The sequence below is a fragment of the Onychomys torridus genome, chromosome 3 (genome assembly GCF_903995425.1).
Source record: "Onychomys torridus chromosome 3, mOncTor1.1, whole genome shotgun sequence".
Lineage (NCBI taxonomy): Eukaryota > Metazoa > Chordata > Mammalia > Rodentia > Cricetidae > Onychomys > Onychomys torridus.
In genome coordinates, this window is record NC_050445.1 from 10,353,462 (window position 1) to 10,372,478 (window position 19,017).

The 19,017-nt window shown below is 40.2% G+C and overlaps 1 protein-coding gene across 1 annotated transcript in view; it reads right to left on the reverse strand.

Moving 5' to 3' along the window:
• The window catches only part of Hibadh (3-hydroxyisobutyrate dehydrogenase), a 104,947-nt gene extending 88,363 nt beyond the window's left edge, over positions 1-16,584 (reverse strand). The window contains exons 1-2 of the mRNA XM_036182570.1: positions 16,362-16,584; positions 3,542-3,702 (exon numbers count right to left, since the gene is read on the reverse strand). Of these exons, the coding sequence (XP_036038463.1) occupies positions 3,542-3,702; positions 16,362-16,449 (249 nt within the window). The 5' untranslated portion in view covers positions 16,450-16,584. The remainder of the gene's footprint in view (positions 1-3,541; positions 3,703-16,361) is intronic.
• Positions 16,585-19,017: the final 2,433 nt, after the last annotated feature.

The window sequence follows — 19,017 nt, forward strand, 5'->3', positions numbered from 1 at the left end:
TATGTTTTCATTTCTCCTGGATATAGACGAAGGCTTGTTTTTTTATTGTGTTGGGCTTTTGTTCTGTTTTGCTTTGAAACAAGGTCTCATCATGTAGCTCTGGCTGTCCTGGAACTCACTATGTAGATCAGGCTGGCCTTGAACTCACAGAGATCTGCCGACTTCCGCTTCCCGAGTGCAGGGATTAAAGGCTTGTGCCACCACCACCCAGCTTAAATACAGGTTTTCTTTTACTGCTAGGTCAGGAACTGGGGAGATATGTGGCTTAGTGAACAAGTGCTTGCCATGCAGGCATAAGGCCCTGAGTAAAAGCCAGGTATTGCAGCATGCATCTGAAGCCCCAGCACTGGGAGGCACACAAAGTGTCATTTTCTGAGGACAGCACCTAACTTTTCCATGCATCGATTCTGACCCCTCTCATGGTCTCTGAGGGCACTGTACTCTTTCACTCACTGTGGTGATATTGTGTTCCTCAAAACATTGTGTACCCTAATAAACTTATCTGGGGGCAGAGAACCGAACAGCCACTAGACAGACATAGAGGCCAGAAAATGGGGGACCATACGCCTTTAATCCTAGCATTCCAGATGCAGAGAACCATCCAGATTTCTGTGAGCTTAAAGCCACACTAGAAACAGCCAGGCATGGTGACTCATGCCTTTAATCCCAGGAAGTGATGGCAGAAAGCAGAAAGGTATATAAGGTGTGAGGACCAGGAACTAGAAGCTTTTAGCTGGTTAAGTTTTTAGGCTTTGGAGCAACACAGTTCAGCTGAGATTCATTCTGGATGAGGACTCAGAGGCTTCCAGTCTGAGGAAACAGGATCAGCTGAGGAATTGGCGAGGTGAGGTGGCTGTGGCTTGTTCTGCTTCTCTGATCTTGCAGCGTTCACCCCAATACCTGGCTCCAGGTTTGATTTTATTAATAAGAACTTTTAAGATTCGTGCTACATCTCACAGTCATACTTCAAAATGAATAAAACAAAAACAAACAAACAAACCACAATGAGAGTGGTTGAGCTGCTTTTTGTTGTGCCACAAACCCATAATCCAAACTCTTAGGAGGCCAAGGCAAGAAGACTGAGATTTAGAGGCCAGCCTGTACTATATACAATGAGCCCTACGCCCAACACAAGTCAATAAAATACACAAAATACTATCAAAAGACCTGAGACACAGAAGTTCTCACTAAATATTAGGTTCCTTTTTCTTCCATTTAAAATGTAAATATGTCCTTCATTCTAGCCTTTCCTTAGGCTTACCTAAAATTCCCAAAGAACATGAATGTTATTGGAGAATAGAGGTTAGAGGGGTAACTTCAGAGAATATAATTTCAGCAGAACACCAGGAAGTTCTGGAAGTCTGGGGACAACTGAAAAGCATACAGTGCAAAGGCGAGCATTTCAGTTGTTCCAAAAGTAAGCTGTAAGTTCTACAGGCGTGGAGGGGATAACTGGGCACTGAAAAGCCCCTGAGGTTCTGCTCTGCAGTCCACACTCTAATCCACTGTAGGATCTCCAATCAACCTCTACTTTGCTTTCTGGCTAAATTCTGTATTTAACTTAAGATATCCCCTCAGTTTAGAGATCAAGTAGCACACTGCCATATGCATGTCACCACATAGTGACAAATGTCAAATATCAGGATTATCCCCAAATTAGTATCTATCTCCTGAAACCAATTAGCTACTAACTGATTAACCCCAGACAGGAAACCAACTTTATTAAAGATCATAAAAGGTCACCTTTCTTCACTTTCTCTAGGAAAGTAAGTCATCAAATCTTTCCTACAAAGTTAGTAAGGGCCCAGGTTCCTCAGCCCAGAGCACCAAGGAGTGCAATGTCAGTCTCCATAGACCACATGGGCATGAGCAATTTCAGTGTGATACTGAAAAGCCCCAAGACCTGTGGAGACCCACAGAGGCTTCCTAGTGAGACCTTACTCAGGGTCAGAGAATCTGAGCTTGCTTTACCCAGCAGGGCTGCATAAGGAGATGATTTGGCCATGGGCGTGATTACCAGGTGTTTGGCAGGATCTACATTTGGCTGTGCAGTGTACTTCGATCTTGCAAGGGAGGTCTTTTGCCTCTCCCCTTGGCATGTTATAAAAAGCCCTTTTGAATAAAGCTCTAGGTGGCTAGGTATTGACCCAGGGCCCTCCCAAAGCTATCCTGTGTCTCTATCTTTCTCATCATCTCTTTCTATCTTTCTACCTAATTCCTCTCTCCTCCCTGTAAGAACCTGTCAAAAGGTGGGAGCAGACCAGAGCTGGACCCCGACAGACTCCCACAAGTATCACAATCACATTCTCATGCAGTATCGCCAGTACCAGGAAGCACAGAAAGCATGGCCAGGAAAGACACAGGGTATTCAGCTCTGCAAAAGGCTTCTAAGTCACTAAATCTATTTCTATCTCAGGACTGCATTTCTCAGTACTTGCTTTCAATAATAATCTGAACATTAATTATTCTACTTTATTTTTTCTCTCCATTTTCTGTTTCTTAGGAAGCTTTTGGTATTCTTCCTGTTGTTGCCCTTAGTTACCATTCTACAACTTGTGCAAAATTTCCCTCATATTGTAGAAAAAGTAAATCTACTCAATTCAGAGACTAAAACATGGTCTTGCTGGATGATGGTGATGCACACCTTTAACCCCAGCACTCAGGAGGCAGAACCAGGTGGATCTCTGTGAGTTCGAGGCCAGCCTGGGCTACAGAGCGAGATCCAGCACAGGCACCAAAACTACACAGAGAAACCTTGTCTTGGAAAAAACAAAAAAACACGGTCTTTTGTCATTTGAGTTACTAATACTAGTAAAGTTTGACAAACCCAAACACAACAAGACTTGCCTGGCAGATGCTACCATCAAACATGATAAACCATAATTCTTGAAGTGTGAATGGCAGCCTAAAAGCAACACACTACAATTTGGTCATAACTCAGCTCCATATTACAGTCCATAATGTTTTTAGGTTGTCTCCTGGTTTATGGCCAGTAACTAATTATGGACTCAACAAAGTGCTGTCACGGAACATTTATAAAGTACATTCACATATATTTTCTCAACTGAGCTTCAGAATCTAATGACACAAGTAGTTAGTCATCATTCACATTTTATAGATGTGGAAGCCAGCTGAGGGGATAACTTACCACATTAAAACAAAATATAAATGTCTGATCTGGGACTTGGGCTCAGCTCTAAGTCCCAAAATAGATTCCTGTCCTAAGATAGTCATCTCTGACTTTCTCTAACAAGGAGCCTATTTCCACCAAACAACTGCTTTATCAGCATAATCAGCGAAGATATTACCTCAGGAAATGACCAAACAGAAAATGCCCAGGACACCTAGCAGAAAAGAGACCCCCCTCCTAGTACCCAAATGTTGAATTAATGTTAAATATAAAATGAAATACAATTAACATCCATTAAGTTTTATAACTCTGTTAGGTATACTTCTAAGAAGTGCTTGCTTCTTTAAAAAACAAAAATAAAATTTATTTTTAAGAACCAAAGCCTACAGCAAATGCAAAGACAAGCCTTACCTGTTCACCAGCTTCTTGAAACTCTTTGCATGCATCAGGGAACACGTCATAGAGAATGAGTGGATAGCCATGTTTCATGAGATTTTTCGCCATTGGATTTCCCATGTTTCCCAGTCCAATGAATCCAACTGGAGTCTTAGAAGCCATTGACCTAGAACACACTGATTTCAATGCATTTATAAATAAAAAATGAATAAATCTGTAACACTTTTTAAAATCTCATTGGGGGCCTTTAAGTCAAAGCAATGGCCTAGTCAGGCATAGAAGTGCATGCCTATAACATCAGTACTCTGGAAATGGAGGCAAGGGGATCCAAAGTTTGAGGTCACCCTCCTGAGACACTGATTCAAAAACAAACAGGACCAAAAGCTCAGGAAATAAAGGCACTGACGACCTGAAATACATACCCAGAACCCATGTTGTAGGAGAGACTGCACACACACACACACACACACACACACACACACACACACACACTCATTCTCTCTCTCTCTCTCTCTCTCTCTCTCTCACACACACACACACACACACACACACACACACAGACACACACAGACACACAGAGTTTAATAATTAAAACAAAAAACAGGGGGTCAAGATGGCTTAGCAGTTAAGAGTCCTTTGCTCTTGCCAAGGATCCTGGTTCAATTCAAACACCCATGTGGTGGCTCACAATCATCTGTAACTCCAGTTCTAGGGACTCCAATACCCTCCTCATATGGCACACATACATGGATAAATACTCATACACATACAATAAAATAATCTAAAAAATGTTTTAACCCCAAAAAATAATGCTTTAGAAATAAGAGAGCTTTGCCTCACCTTGGAAATAACATTAGATACAATTTCTCCATTTCACATTGACACTTGACAAATACCATGACAGAGTTAGAAAGACACAAGACACAGCACTTGCCCTTGAAAAGTTTACAATCTACTGAGAGAAATAAGTCTACCTGCCCTTGCCTTTGAAGGTTTTATCCCTCCTTTTCCTTTCAAAGACTTGGTCTTTGAGACCATACCATGTGACGACTGACCACAGCCATTTTTAAGTTTCCTCTCAAATGATTGCTCCTACTCACTATGATCATATGTGAGCAGAAGATCCCAAAGGCAGAAGATCCCATAGACCTGAAGCTCTATGTTTGAGAAACCAAGCTCACACTAGATTAAAAGTTGGTTTAGTTCTTTTGCACAACTGACCTCACCACTTCCATTAAATGTGCCATTCTTGTGCAACATCACCTTGCTGCTGTGAAGTTTTACTATATACACAGGAATACTTGCTCTTTGTAGTCCACGGAGGTCCAATGACAGAGAAATGACACCTAATTGAAATTTAATATTAAAATTAAATAGAATAAGAAGTATGTTTTAGAAAAGAGGTCTAATACCCATAAGCAAATTAACAAAAAGAGAAAATAGAGTACTATAACATTAGCCCACTGTGCTGAGGTTGGGAAAGTGCAACTTAACAACCAAAAAACATTACAAACAAGGAACACTGCATTTCTAAAGCAGTTAATTTAACAACAACTACTGTTAAGTCAAACAGGTAGCAAGTAGGAGAAGAAAGAGTGAGGATTCAGTCACATACTCCACAAACATGAAGTAGCCACTTCAATGTACTGTGACAAGGGTGACCTCTAACTCTGATCCTCCTACCTCAGCCTCCCAAGTGCTGGCATTATAGGTCTGCACCACAACACCTAGCCACTGAACACACAAATGAAATACGGTCCTTGCCTTCCAACAACCTTAAAATCCAAGGGGACATAAACCACACAATAAAACATCAATACAAGCCAGGTAATGTGAAAAACAACACTGGCACAGACTTCATGGTTTGAAATTTGAAGAAGGTATATTTAACTTGTGTATTCTACAGTGGATCAGGTTTCAAACACAGCAGGAAGAAGGGGATTACATCAAGAAAAGGAAGCACGAGTACATTTGAGGACAAGAAAGCCAGAAGACTTGAACGGTAACAGTTAATACCATGGCAGCTTCACTCCATGAAGCGTCACACCTAAGAACTTTGCTGATAACTGCCATCACTTAGCATCCTTCCTAAGAATCTGATGCTTGCAAGCTTAGGTAAAAATGACCACGGCCTTATCTAGCTGGGCTCTGGTTTGTTTGATCTGGCTTTGGTTCTGCAGTGCTGGAAGATGAACTCAGGCTAGGTATGACCTCTGAACACACTCATGCCTTTGGGCTTCACAGAAGTTCTCAGGACTACAAAACCTTTATGATCATGTGATCTAGTTACATGGAAGAATGTTCTAAGATACAAACTGTAATAGTAGGCTATATTATGATGGCTGCTATTGTTTTGTAAATGATGCAAGCTGGATATGTATATATGTGGAGAGAAATAACAGAAATGACAAAATTAACAAACTATAGGCTCTACAGAAGACTACTCAGAATTCCCTGTATTACACTCTTACTACTTCCCATTGGAAATTTTTCACAAGGGAGAAAACTAGCATATTTATACTTAAAAAATATTATAAGTGACAAAAACAAATAACTAGGAAGAGTACTGCTAGCACATGTTATAAACAGGACTATTTTATACCCAAATAACTTAAAACCCTTCAAGTAATCTCTGAATGACTCTGATAGGGAAAAAAAAAAAAAAAATCACAAAATGACTTCAGAAAATGTCAATTCTCTTCAGAAAAAAAGCTACAAAACCATATTCAACTTGTTATAATTAGAGAAACACAAAACAAAGAAATAAACTACTCTTCCACTACTGAATGGACTAACTTCTGTGTCTTAGACAAATACTATCATCAGCAAGCAAGGGTTCATGAAGATGAGTGTTCTCACACTATCAACTACATCAGATCCGCCCTTTTGAAAATCTATCTACATTTTAATTTCAATTTAAAATAACCAACTCAGCAGTTTTACTTCCTAGAAATTTACTATTTACAAAGGGCCATAAACTTGTCTTAAAAGGGTCAGCAATAAATTACGTTCAGCTTTGCAAGCCATAAGGTCTCTGCTACAACACACCCATTCATCTGCTCTAGTTTGAAAATAGATAATAAACAAAAGTGTATGGCTTGATCCAATACAATATTGTTTAAGTATGGCATGTACACATATGTATGGATGCATCTGGAGGCCAGAGGCTAACATTGGATGTCTTCCTAGATCCCTCTCCACTTTATTTACTGAGGCAGACCTCTTGGACTATGAGCTTACTGATTAGGCTAACCTAGATAGACAGCTTGGGGTGGGGGACAGGGGCTTGTTATAGGTAGGCCACCATACCACACAGCTTTTATGCGTGTGCTTGGAATCCTCAGCTTGGAATGGCAAGTGCTTTAACTACTGAGCCATGTCTTGAGCCCTTAAATACAATTTTACTTATCAAAACAGACACATGAATATGGACCCTCATTTGCTGGGTTGTGCTATACAGTAACCTCTGAACCACACACACAAATAATTTACTATAGCACTATTCACTACAGCAGAAAAATGTAAACTAATAACATACATATCAGTAGAGTACTTAATTCACAGTAATTCAACTAGCCCAATGCAATGAGATATTACTCGTATATTTAATGTGAACAGTAGAGTGGGGCAAAAAACAGCTACACACTCCTACATGCAGCAGCTGCAGTTCCTTTCAGAATCCTCAACTGAGCTGAAGCTTGATTAGGATTCTTAACAGACTCAAGCACAGTGGTCATTAGAGAGGCGCTCACAGACAGGACAAAGCACACCAAGCTGCAGTTGTCATGTATATGATTTGGTGGCTCTCAAGTTAAATCTCAAAGGTTGTTAACATCTCTTCCCCTTTTCGCTCTTTTCCATAAATGAGATTACAGAATGTTCCAAAGTCGTCTTGAATAGGATCAAACTCTGATAAGGTAAAAACCAGGGTAACAAGGCATACACAAAGGGTCAGGGGATGTCTTTCACTATAAATGGGAATTCTGTGAGAGTCCTTGAAAATTGTAGATTTACAGCTGGGAAAAGGAGAAAGACCACACATGGAGGTAATTAATATGTTTAGTTCTTAAGTATGACTGTTGTTTAAGTCTTACTTGAAACATTTCTATATAAAAGGAATATTGTCTCTTATAGGTAACTGTCACTGAAAATGTTAAATGCTAGATTTCTTTTTGAGAAAAGTAACATTTTCACTTTTGAGAATTTCATACACGAAGACAGTATTTACAACATTTCTACCTTTTCTCCCCCATCTCTAGCTCCTCATGTGTCCCCTCCACTCACTCAAGTGCATGACTTTAATTATTGTTACACACGTGCATACACACACACAAACACACAGTCTGCTGAGTCCATTTAGTGTTACTCACATGTGTATTTGTTAGAGTTGACCACTGAGATTGGATAACTCATCCAAGGGCTCGTCTCTGAAGAAGCATGGCTCTCCCTCTTAGGGACATGAACTGCCTATAGCTCTTCATGCAGTAGAGCCTTCTAACAGTGCTGTGGGATGTCATTCTGTATGTTGTGAATATCTGTTGCTCCCATTGGCTAATGGATAAAGTTGTTTTGGCCTATGGCAAGGCAGCTTACAGGCAGGTGGGAAATCCAAACAGAGAGATAGGAAGAAGAGAGGCAGAGAGGGGAGACACCAGCACCACCAGAAGAAGCAAGATGTGAAAATACTGGTAAGCCATGGCCACGTGGCAACTTACAAATTAATAAAAAATGGGTCAAGTTATAAGAGCTAGCTAGCAAGAAACCTGCCAGAGGCCATGCAATTGGTAATTAATTTAAGCCTCTGAATGTTTATTTTTATAAGTGACTGTGGGACCTTGGGGCTAGGTGAGACCAGAGAAACCCTTCCAACTACATTTGGTACCCAAGGGGAGGGGGGCAGCACTGACCCACACAGATCTAAGAAAGCTTAAAGATTCTGAATGCACAGAAATGGAGCCACACTGGGCTTCCTAGTCTCATAGTCTCATATCATTAGCAGGGCATAAACTCATCTCCTGACAGCTGCCTGTGAGATAGAGCTGGCCTCCAGCCACCATAAGCTAAGCAGCATGGCAGATTCCCATCTCGGTACAGAGGTGTCTCCAAGCCATGCATGCATGGTACATTAGCTTTTGCTAGTACAGAAAATTTTTAAAAAGGTATCTGGGCTACATGCTGCTGGATGGAGGCTTCTCAGACTCAATGGTGAGCACGGATCCCAGAGCTGGCAATAAACTTACCACTACCATATCAGGAAGCTGAGGTGGGCAGAGTCAGCAGCCAAGGCCACCTCCTTGGTCCTAGCCATGTAGTTTAGCAATTTAAAATCTCTCCTTGTCAGAGAAGGATTATAGATTCACAATGAGACGGATTTAGATGGAATAAAACTCTAAATGGTCTACAGTGTGTGTAAAGATGTACGTAGTCTTTGAAGAAAGTGGAAAAGAAGGATAGACAGTTATATAAAGAAATAGTTTTAAAAATAAAGTCTTTAAATAGACAATAAGAATAATATAAAAAAAAAGCCACGTAAAGATGGCAATTACACAGAGAATCTGGATTATATTGTCTTTGGGATTTTTTAACTGCAGAAAGACATTTGGTTGTAAAGGCTGCTGAGTTAAACATATGTGTGTGTGTGTGTGTGTGTGTGTGTGTGTGTGTGTATGTATGTATATATACACATATATATTAATATATTAATAATATATTTTATATATACATATATATATATATATATATATTAGAGGTATCTTGACTTCAAAGTTTGTGTCTAAGGATACATTGCTTTGGAAAAGAGGTTCTGCTTTTGTTTTCACAGAAGATGAGAACTTGTGGATTGCTTCCAGGTTAATATGGTTTGATCGGCCAAGACCCTCTGAAAGGTATCTGATAATACCATGGCCCAGATGATCCAACATCCAAAATCAGCTTCAAAGCAACTGGCTGAGATGATCCATCCTCACAGACAACTACAGCCAAGATTTAACAATAATTCTTAATTTTCTCAAAATCACCATAAGATTACCAGTGCCCTCAACCAGCAGGAAGTAGGATGAGAAGCTATGTCCAAATTCCCAAAATATTATTTATAAATGTTTATTTTTATTTAAAGGGGGTTGATTATAAATGCAATCTTTTTCTAAAAAAGAAGATAGATTATTGAATCTACTTTTAAAGAGCAGCAACTTGTTTAAAATGTTTTACATTGCTATTGATTTTAGTTTATTGATACAAATTCAAAGTTAATTCTGTTACACTATATGTATATTTCTACTCTTGTTTAAGGTATTATGTTTGTGTAGCTCATTTGAAATTGTAATGTATAATTAAGAAATATGGATTGATAATTAGTCATCCATGATAATCAAGCTTATAGTCATATTAGCTAAGTTTCCTAGGTATACATAGATATATTCCAATTAGGTAATCTTCAAACACTTCAAAGACCTACAGAATATGGCATTTAAAATGTTTTAAAAAATTAGACTTTTCTGGACAATGAGACATGCTGCTCCTGGCAGCACTGATTTACTTCAAATAGAAAGATGGGCATCGAAGACACTCCATATAGTTTATCTTCTTCTTGGCAAAAATAGCCATTTGGGCAAGAAGCTGCTCTTGCCTGGACTGCTGATAATATGTTGTATAAACTGGTCATACAGGGCCCATAGGAAAATGACCACTGAATTTGCCAAAACAAGGGGAAATGGCCCTTCAGGTTCCAGCTTCACAGAGGAGACTACCAAACATTCTGCAGGACACAGGGAGAAGCAACTGAGAAACTCTAGACCTACTGGCTGAAGATGGATGCCCCAACGTTACAGAGGAACTTTGGATGACTGTCCAGGCAGGGAGCTGTTTCTGTCATTTCCAGAATTTTGGAAGTTGCTTACAATGCATTTCCTGTTTACTTAGGTAATATTATATCCTTCTGGGGTCTTTGATGTAGTTAAAGACTAGGTAGTTATAATTACAGTTTTCCTTAGTCATAATAAAAGATAAATTAGATAGGAAACTTTAGACTCACAAATATAGGATAGATAAAATATTTTCTTTAATTTTGCCAAATACAAATAGACTACATATTGTAACTGTAATTCTTTTTTTTGTTTTGTTTTGTTTTGTTTTGTTTTGAGATAGGGTTTCTCTGTAGCTTTTGGGGCCTGTCCTGGACTAGCTCTGTAGACCAGGCTGGCCTCGAATTCACAGAGATCCACTTGCCTCTGCCTCCCGAGTGCTGGGATTACAGGCCTATGCCATCACTGCCTGGTGTAACTGTAATTCTTGCTTGATAACTCTTCTATTATATGTAATTTTACCATGTTAAAGCTAAAACCTTTTTGATTAGATAGAAAAGGGGAAGTGCTGTGGAATGTCTTTCTGTATGCTGTGGATATGTGTTGCTCCCATTGGCTAATGAATAAAGTTGTTTTGGCCTATGGCAAGGCAGCTTAAAGGCAAGTGGGAAATCCAAGCAGAGAGACAGGAAGAAGAGAGGCAGAGAGGGGAGACACCAGCACCACCAGAAGAAGCAAGATGTGAAAATACTGGTAAGCCATGGCCATGTGGCAACTTATAGATTAATAGAAATGGGTCAAGTTATAAGAGCTAGCTAGCAAGAAGCCTGCCAGAGGCCATGCAATTGGTAATTAATATTAAGCCTCTGAATGATTATTTTATAAGTGACTGTGGGACCCTGGGGCTGGGTGAGACTGGAGAACCCATTCTGACTACATCCAAGATTTCCCATATCTTGACTCAACTGTCAAGAAGTTTAAACCAGTTCAGAGTGAGAAGATTCTTTTTCCTCCCACATTTCCTTAACTGTCTTTCTTTTTTTTGGGGGGGGAGGGGCGGCATTTTTCAAGACAGGGTTTCTCTGTGTAGCTTTGTGCCTTTCCTGGAACTCACTCTGTAGACCAGGCTGGCCTTGAACTCACAGAGATCCGCCTGTCTCTGCCTTCCGAGTGCTGGGATTAAAGGTGTGCACCACCACCGCCCAGCCTGTCTATCTTTCTACCCTGTCCTACCATGGTATAGCTGTCTAAGGCAGAGGAGGGAAACCCTCCAGGATAAATTGCCAAATAAAAAACAGCAAGATGCAGAGCATTAATACAAGAATATACATCTCTAGCTATCCTGTCCTACCACAGCATGTCTATGGCAGAGGAAAAGCCTCCAGAATAAAAACTAATGAAAAATAGTAAGATGTAGAATATTAATAGGAGAATAGACAAAGAAAAAAAACACACATGGGCTTACTTTTCTGGGGTTTTGTATGGATATATTAGAAGAAAAAAAAAAGTAGTCAGTCACAGCTCAAATGTTGAGAGTCCTGAGTCCAATTTAAAGAAAAGAATTTTTACTAAAAATCTTTTTTTTTAACCATATGCATTTAATTTTTATAACTACATTTGTAAGAAAAGGAAATAAATGAATTGGCACAGTGAATGTTAAGTGCTATGTGAATTAATTCTAACTAAAAAGGTTTCACTAAATGGGCACATGGGGATACAAGCCAGTTATGAAGCAATTACAGAGTAACAGTGGCGGTAAAGTGGACCCACCAAATGTGAGCTATGTTGCTACAACCATTACCCAGGTTAACTCTACAACATTCTTCATCCCAGATTCAGATCCCACCTGTCTAAACAGTATGTAGCAATGCTACTATTGCCAAATGTCTGGTCCAGGGTCTGCCAACCCTGTCAATGACTTGGAAGTGCTATGGGAAATGTAATAAGGAATGAGCAAGGGATTAATGAAAGCACTGTAAATAATTAGCAAACTTCTATAACTCTCAATATCACTACCTAAGTGGCAGCCAGGGGAAGGGACAGACCACAGATAATTCTCAGAATTTAAGCAAGAGATTAAGAAAAATATTAAGATACTATCAAAGACATCAGTGAAATTCCCGTTTATAAATAAACTTCAGGTGGGATACAATCAAAGCTAGAGAGGTACTTAATGAAGATCAAAACTGTCTGTCTAGTAGGGTGAACAAAGGAAGTATCAATGGGCCAGGTATGAAACAGGGGAACAGGATGGATGTTAGCAGAGCAAGAGTCACAGAGGGTGTGCCAGCCACTAAGAGACTAGTTCTTGTGAAATTCCAAGTGACAGGATACAAGAAGAGCTGGGAGGACAGTGCTGACCTTTGCTACAGAAGATTAGGAGCCAAGAACAAGAAGGCCTAAGTTATCCAGGCCAAGTACATGTGCATCAATCAAGACAGGTTGTCAGCGATGGGCTCAGTTCACTTCATTTCATCAGTGGGGCAAAACAAGAAAAGGATAGTATTAAGTAAGTACAAGTATTATCCAAAGAGAAGTTACTCATTGACTATGATCAAATTTAAATTCTAAGTTTAGGAGACCAATGTGAAGTCAAATGTGTGCTCTTGAAGTGACAAGTTAACTTCTCCTTCATGGTTTTATCAACAACAGTACCGACAACATCAGACGGTTACCGTAAAGATTACTTGAAATAAGATACGTAAACCATTAAACAATGCCTAGCACGTGACAGTCAGTAAACAGTAGCTACTTTTATTAACAAGGGTCAAGAGACAACACTATGGAACAAGTCCTGCACCAAATGGCCTTTTTAGCCTAGAGGGTTAAAAGGAAGAGAAAGACTAAAGTTGGCAGAGATCATTTAGAGAACTACAAGCTTCCAGTGATGATGGAGCTTCTGAAGGAGTACTTGGCATACAGAACTGGCTCCTGAAGGTACAGGGATCCAAAGGAGTTTAGGGAATTCTTAAAAAAAAATTTCAAACTTACAACAGAAATGCATCTTCCTTTAAGCAAGTTTTGACAGTAATGTGTGGAGACAGCGAAGTCAGATGACAGATAAAAACCAAGCTGGGAAAAAAAATTCAGCCAGCATAAAGGTGATGCTGGTTGATTGGTGAAGAAACTGATGGGAAAATTTGACAACACTGGTTTCTAAACTTACAGATTATGATCTCTCAAATGTAATATGAGCAAGGTTATATATAGCCTGATAACTTGACCTGCGATCAGGAATCAGTATACTATGTGTATAAAGATTATTTTACATTTTCTAAAATCTTCCTAGTCAAAGGAACATATTTATTGTAAATTACCCAAAAATAATCACATAAAGCTTCTGAATGGACTTCCTGTGTCATAAGATATTACGGTGTTCTTCCCTCACCTGAAGGAGATACAGTGTAAGATTGGATGTCTGAAGTTACAGATAATATCAAACTCTATACACACACACACACACACACACACACACACACACACACACACACGATAAAGCTTAATTCATAAGTTAGGCACAATAAGAGATGAGTAACAATAATCATAATATAGAACAATTATAACAATACACTTTTTGAAGTTATGAAAATGTGGTCACTCCCAAAATATCTTTCCATGTAGTATTTTCAGTCTAAGGGGTATCATTTCCAGAATGGTATAGCCTCTGGGGACTAGCTCTAAGGAGGGTCCAGAGGGAATGGAAGAGGTGCAACAGAGGGCAATGGAGGTGAATATTATCACAATATGCTGTATCTATGCATGAAACAGAAAATAGTTTAAATCTAAACATACAAAAAAAGTACAATCCATATATACAAAAATCAGTGATTTTTTAAAACTCAATATTGTAATTCCATATACAATAGTATTTCATTTTTCTACCCAACCTTTGGTTAGGTAGTCTTTAAAAATGTCCTCGGGTTGGGGATTTAGCTCAGTGGTAGAGCGTTTGCCTAGCAAGCACAAGGTTCAATCCTCGGCTCAAAAAAAAAAAAGTCCTTATACAATTTTTCCATGGAGTCCCAAAAAGTAAGTTGAAGAGCCTATAGCTATATATTCTTAACCTCTTTATAAAAATAGATCTAAAGCCAAATAGAATTTATATTTTAAAATATCTTTTAAAATAAAATACAAAATTTGCTTATTATGAGTTATGAAACAGGAAAGTACTTATATTTTCTATTTCTTCTAGGATGTAGTAAATGTATTAAAGTTGCCATAAACTGACAACTTGTAGGTCTCATTTTAAAAAAAAAAGTATATGGATCTTTATAACATTACCATCTACATGCTATAAACAGCTTAAACATATGATGGAAGCAAATACCCCCACAGAATTCTGAACATTAAATGTTAGTAATTGAACATGATTTCTTTTCTTTCCTTTTCCTAGACTTTAAAATTGCATGGAGATGGGTTTTTCCCCATTTTTTTTAAGATTAAAATCTCAAAAAAGTTACCATTTTTGTAGTTAGTTTACTATTTGTGGTGGATAATTTTAGTTTATGTTAACACTGGCATTTAAAACAATCCCAGAGTAAAATACGATTGCTCAAGTGTTTTAAACACTTCACTAAAGAACTTCTACTTAAAACTGTTCATACATACATACCTTTGGGCCAAAGCACCCCCAAGTACAAGATGGTTTGTTTGTTAAAGCAATCTAACCAGTACTGAGAGAGAGGGCCTTCCAGCTGTCAGAGCAAAGTAGTATAGTCTTTGGCCTCAGATTCTCCTATCGCAGATTCTAAGAACTTTCATAACTCTTAAAAGGTACACCAGGAAGAGCTCATCAAACTATAATTAGAACACCTTGTAAAACCATTAAACAGCAAATACATCGTCCTGGGCCAATCAGCTCTGAAAGAACTGTGCATTTATGTGAAATCTGCTGCTCCCTTTAATACTAAGGAAAAGTGAGTTTTAAGAAACTATATCCAAAATCATATGTGTTTTCATCTTGCTACTGTGGTTCCTTATCTGTCATCTATTACCTGTTATCACAAAGATGCTCTTCCAAAGCAGAAAGGAAATTCACAGGTCTTCCTGAGGAAAAAGTCTGGGGACAGCTCAGAAATCAATTCCCAACCGATTACACAAAAATTACAGGCACCCTGAATCCAGAGCCCCTTGCATGCTAGGCAAACTCAAGGGGGTTGTTTATTTGTTAATCTGTAAACTTTTACATTAAAAAATCCTTCAGTATCCCCCACAAATCAACCCATTCTTAAAGAGATGTCTTGGTGTCCTAGGAAATCCAAGAATTGGGAAGAACCAAGGACTACTTCCTAGATCTTGTTGGAGATGTCCCAATTTACTAATTCAAGAGCCTCGGGAGTTCCTCGTGTGAAAAAAAAAACGAAAAGACTGAATGAGTTACTGGGAATTCACGTGGCTCTAAACACAGATCTTCCTAAATCCCTGGTCCGTTTCCATAACTTACAGTACAGCGTAGTTAGTTAGTCAGACAGTCTCTGGCCACAATTCTGAGGACTTTCAAAGAGTTGTGGTTAATAATTTGACACAAGTCTACTCCATAATGGAGTAAGCCCGACTTGCTGGTCAAGGGTGACAAACTTTGCCAGAACGCTAGGATACCGCCATGCCAACCCACAAGGGTGGTTAAACACAAATGGGGCCTTGCAGTTTGAGGTAGCGACCTGCTTAGAGTGAAGCCGGGGGAGCTGGAAGGCCAGGGGTCGCCGAGGTGGATGCGGCGGGGTCACCCCTGGAGCTGAGCCCTCCAAATGTCCTAGCAGCCCCAACTCCAAAGCGCACGTCCTAGACCCTAACACCCCTCCCCTTCAAGAACCCAAGCTGTCCCTAGGTCCCGCAGAGGACGCTGAACAATCTGGAGCCGGGCAAAGAGCAGGAGGGGAAGGCTGACCGCTCAGGAGGCAGTCGCAGAGGGGCCCCGGGCCTTGAAGACCTCCGCAATTGTCACTTTTACCTTCAAACCAACCGCAGCCCTTGGGGCGAGAAGCCCTCTTCCGATGGCCCGAGGGAAACGCGCAGAAGGGGCGCGAGGTTCTTACCCGCTGCAAGGTTGGCCGCGGGCCGCCGCCGGCTGCTCCAATACCAGAGGCCGGAGGCTGCTCCTCGGAGCCCCAAGGAGGCTGCCATGCTGCCCCCGCCCCGCCTCCGCGCCGTCACCTCGGCCGCCTCACTCTCGGCCTGCCGCTGAGTGTGCGCAGCCCCGCTAGCCGGCACCTCGGCCAGGACAGCTCGCGCACGCGCTCTCGCTGCTCCCGGTGGGCTCCGCCCAGCGAGGGGCGGAGCGCGGTGCAGAGAGGCGTGGCCGGAGTGGCGAAAACGGACCAATCGGGATTCCCAGATCTTTAGACGCCTTGCCTCGCCGCCAGCTGCTGCAAAGTTTACAACCTTGAGTAGGAGAACCCTTGTTTATCCTCAGCCAAGGGGTGTGTGGGAGGCGGTGGCTGTCGCTCACTACCGCCTCCTCCTCAGAACACCTACACTCGGGAACTGCCTCTTCCTCAGGCTGGGAACTCTTTTTCTTCCTCACGGACAAGAATGCAGCTACTGCAGTATTTAAAAAAAAAAGCAGAAGTTTCCTAGTATAGGGACTCAGTTTTAACTTAAGTAATAAATACACAGATCTCCTAGTGTTAACATATATATTTTTAGTTTCTGTTGAAAACAATAAGAGAATCTACCTTGTGTAATTACTGAAATCTGTGTAATATACGACTCAGTGGTTATTCCAATCATATTTGAAAAGTAGTAAGAAAGTAATTTAATAAGATTGTTCTCTTTGAAGAGTAGAATTTCTAGGAACTGGCTGAGTTCCAAGATACTTGGTTGTTGTTGTTGTTGTTGTTGTTCTTGTTTTTCGAGACAGGGTTTCTCTGTGTAACAGTTCTTTCTGGCTGTCCTGGAACTCTTGTTTTGTAGACCACATTGGCCTCGAACTCAGAGAGATCCTCCTGCTTCTGCCTCCAGAGTGCTGGGATCAAAGGCGTGTGCCACCACCACCCAGCTAAAGACACATGTCTTTAATGTTTGAAAATTCTACAACCTGCATCTATTTTGAAACCAAAATCTAATGGTACGTTCAAACCCAGAGGGGAGTATATGGGTGTATCATACAAACAGATGCGTTGCTGTTTTGTCCTTATTTGGATGGTTGGTATACATATGGTTGAATTTCTGTCCCTTGGGGATAATTGGCAATGCTTCCTATTTCCACTGAAGGATTTTCATCTTCAGTACCCCAAAACAAGACTTGTAACCTCCAAAGAAAAGTAGAACAGGAGGAAAGAATGAGGTTTGGAAACAATAGCAATCCCTGGATGTCCACCTCCCCTCCTCCAAGGCTGTTTTTGTTTTGTTTTTTTTTCAAATTCATTTCTCTTGTGTTGTATTCATCCAACCTAAAAAGCAGAATCAAGGTATTTGAGTTTGACTTAAAAAACAAGAACAAAAAACTTTTCCTTACTCGTGGAGTTGATTTATAAAAGGAAAGTCAAGATGGTGGAGAAATTCTTTGCAGGCACTCAAGCTCTGCTGGGGTATTAATGCTACCAGGAAGTCATACAGAGTATAAGGACCCATCTATAAGTAGTAGAAAAACAATTGCCTTCATTGGTTGTCCTTCTAAATAGTCCTCTGTCCTACCCTAATAGAAAAGAAGGAAGGCAGAGGTGAAGGAAAAACTTTAAAAAAAAAAAGTTCTAGCAATTGACAGTCTCTTAGATTTGGTGCTGCCATCCCTAATAGGACTAATTGGTTTCTGGAGCATTTCATGTCTCTCTATTCTGGCTTCTTTGGGTTTTAACTGGAATGGATTTTCTGCAACCAATAAATGTGTCCCTACAGGTTTCTATATTTAACTGCCGAAGTGCAGTCTGCTTTCCCGCTATGTCGACCCCCACAGCAGAGCTGTTTACGACACAAGACAACACATCAATCCATCTCTGCAGCTCCTTGAGTTAATATCCCAGTCCTCTTGAGATTTTACACCCAATCAGATTGCTTTTGTCATTTTTATTGTGGGCTACTGTTTTTGTTTCTCTGGGTTGTTTATGGGGCTCTTTTCTTGAAAATGAGTTATTTCTTTACAAAAGGCTGACTCTTAGGAACACCATCCTCCTAGGAGTAGAAAGGAAGGGAGGCTGTGAGAGAGCAAGCAGAGCTCTCCTTGTGTGCTTGCTCTGCTTTGCTTTGATTTTTGCTCTGACTTTGAAACTCAAAATTTTGAAAGTTTGATTCTTTTTGTCTCAATGCCATAAAGGGATAAGTCATAATTTTAACTTATTCTCACATCATGTAGACTGTTGTCTCCTCCCAGAAGCCCTAAATTGCTTCACAAAGGATTTTCAAAGGAGGGTTTACATATGTGCTGCGACTTTGTTACCAATTCTCACTGCTTATTAGGCAGTTACTGCCTATGGTTAGCTTTAGAGGTGGGAGCTAGGATTTAAGACAGTGTCTCCCTCTGTAGCATCAACTGGCCTGGAACTTGCTATATAAACTAGGGTGGCCTCAGATTCAGAGATTTACCTGCTGTGGCGCGAATTCTAATTGGTCTTAATAATAAAATCCCAGAGTTATATGTCGGGGTAAATACTGAAAGATCAGAGAAGTAAAGGAGCAGCCAAAATCACCTCTTGCCTCCACAACTTTTCAGACTGAAAAGGGGCTGAGCTCCTGTCTCCACCAACCTTATAGTTC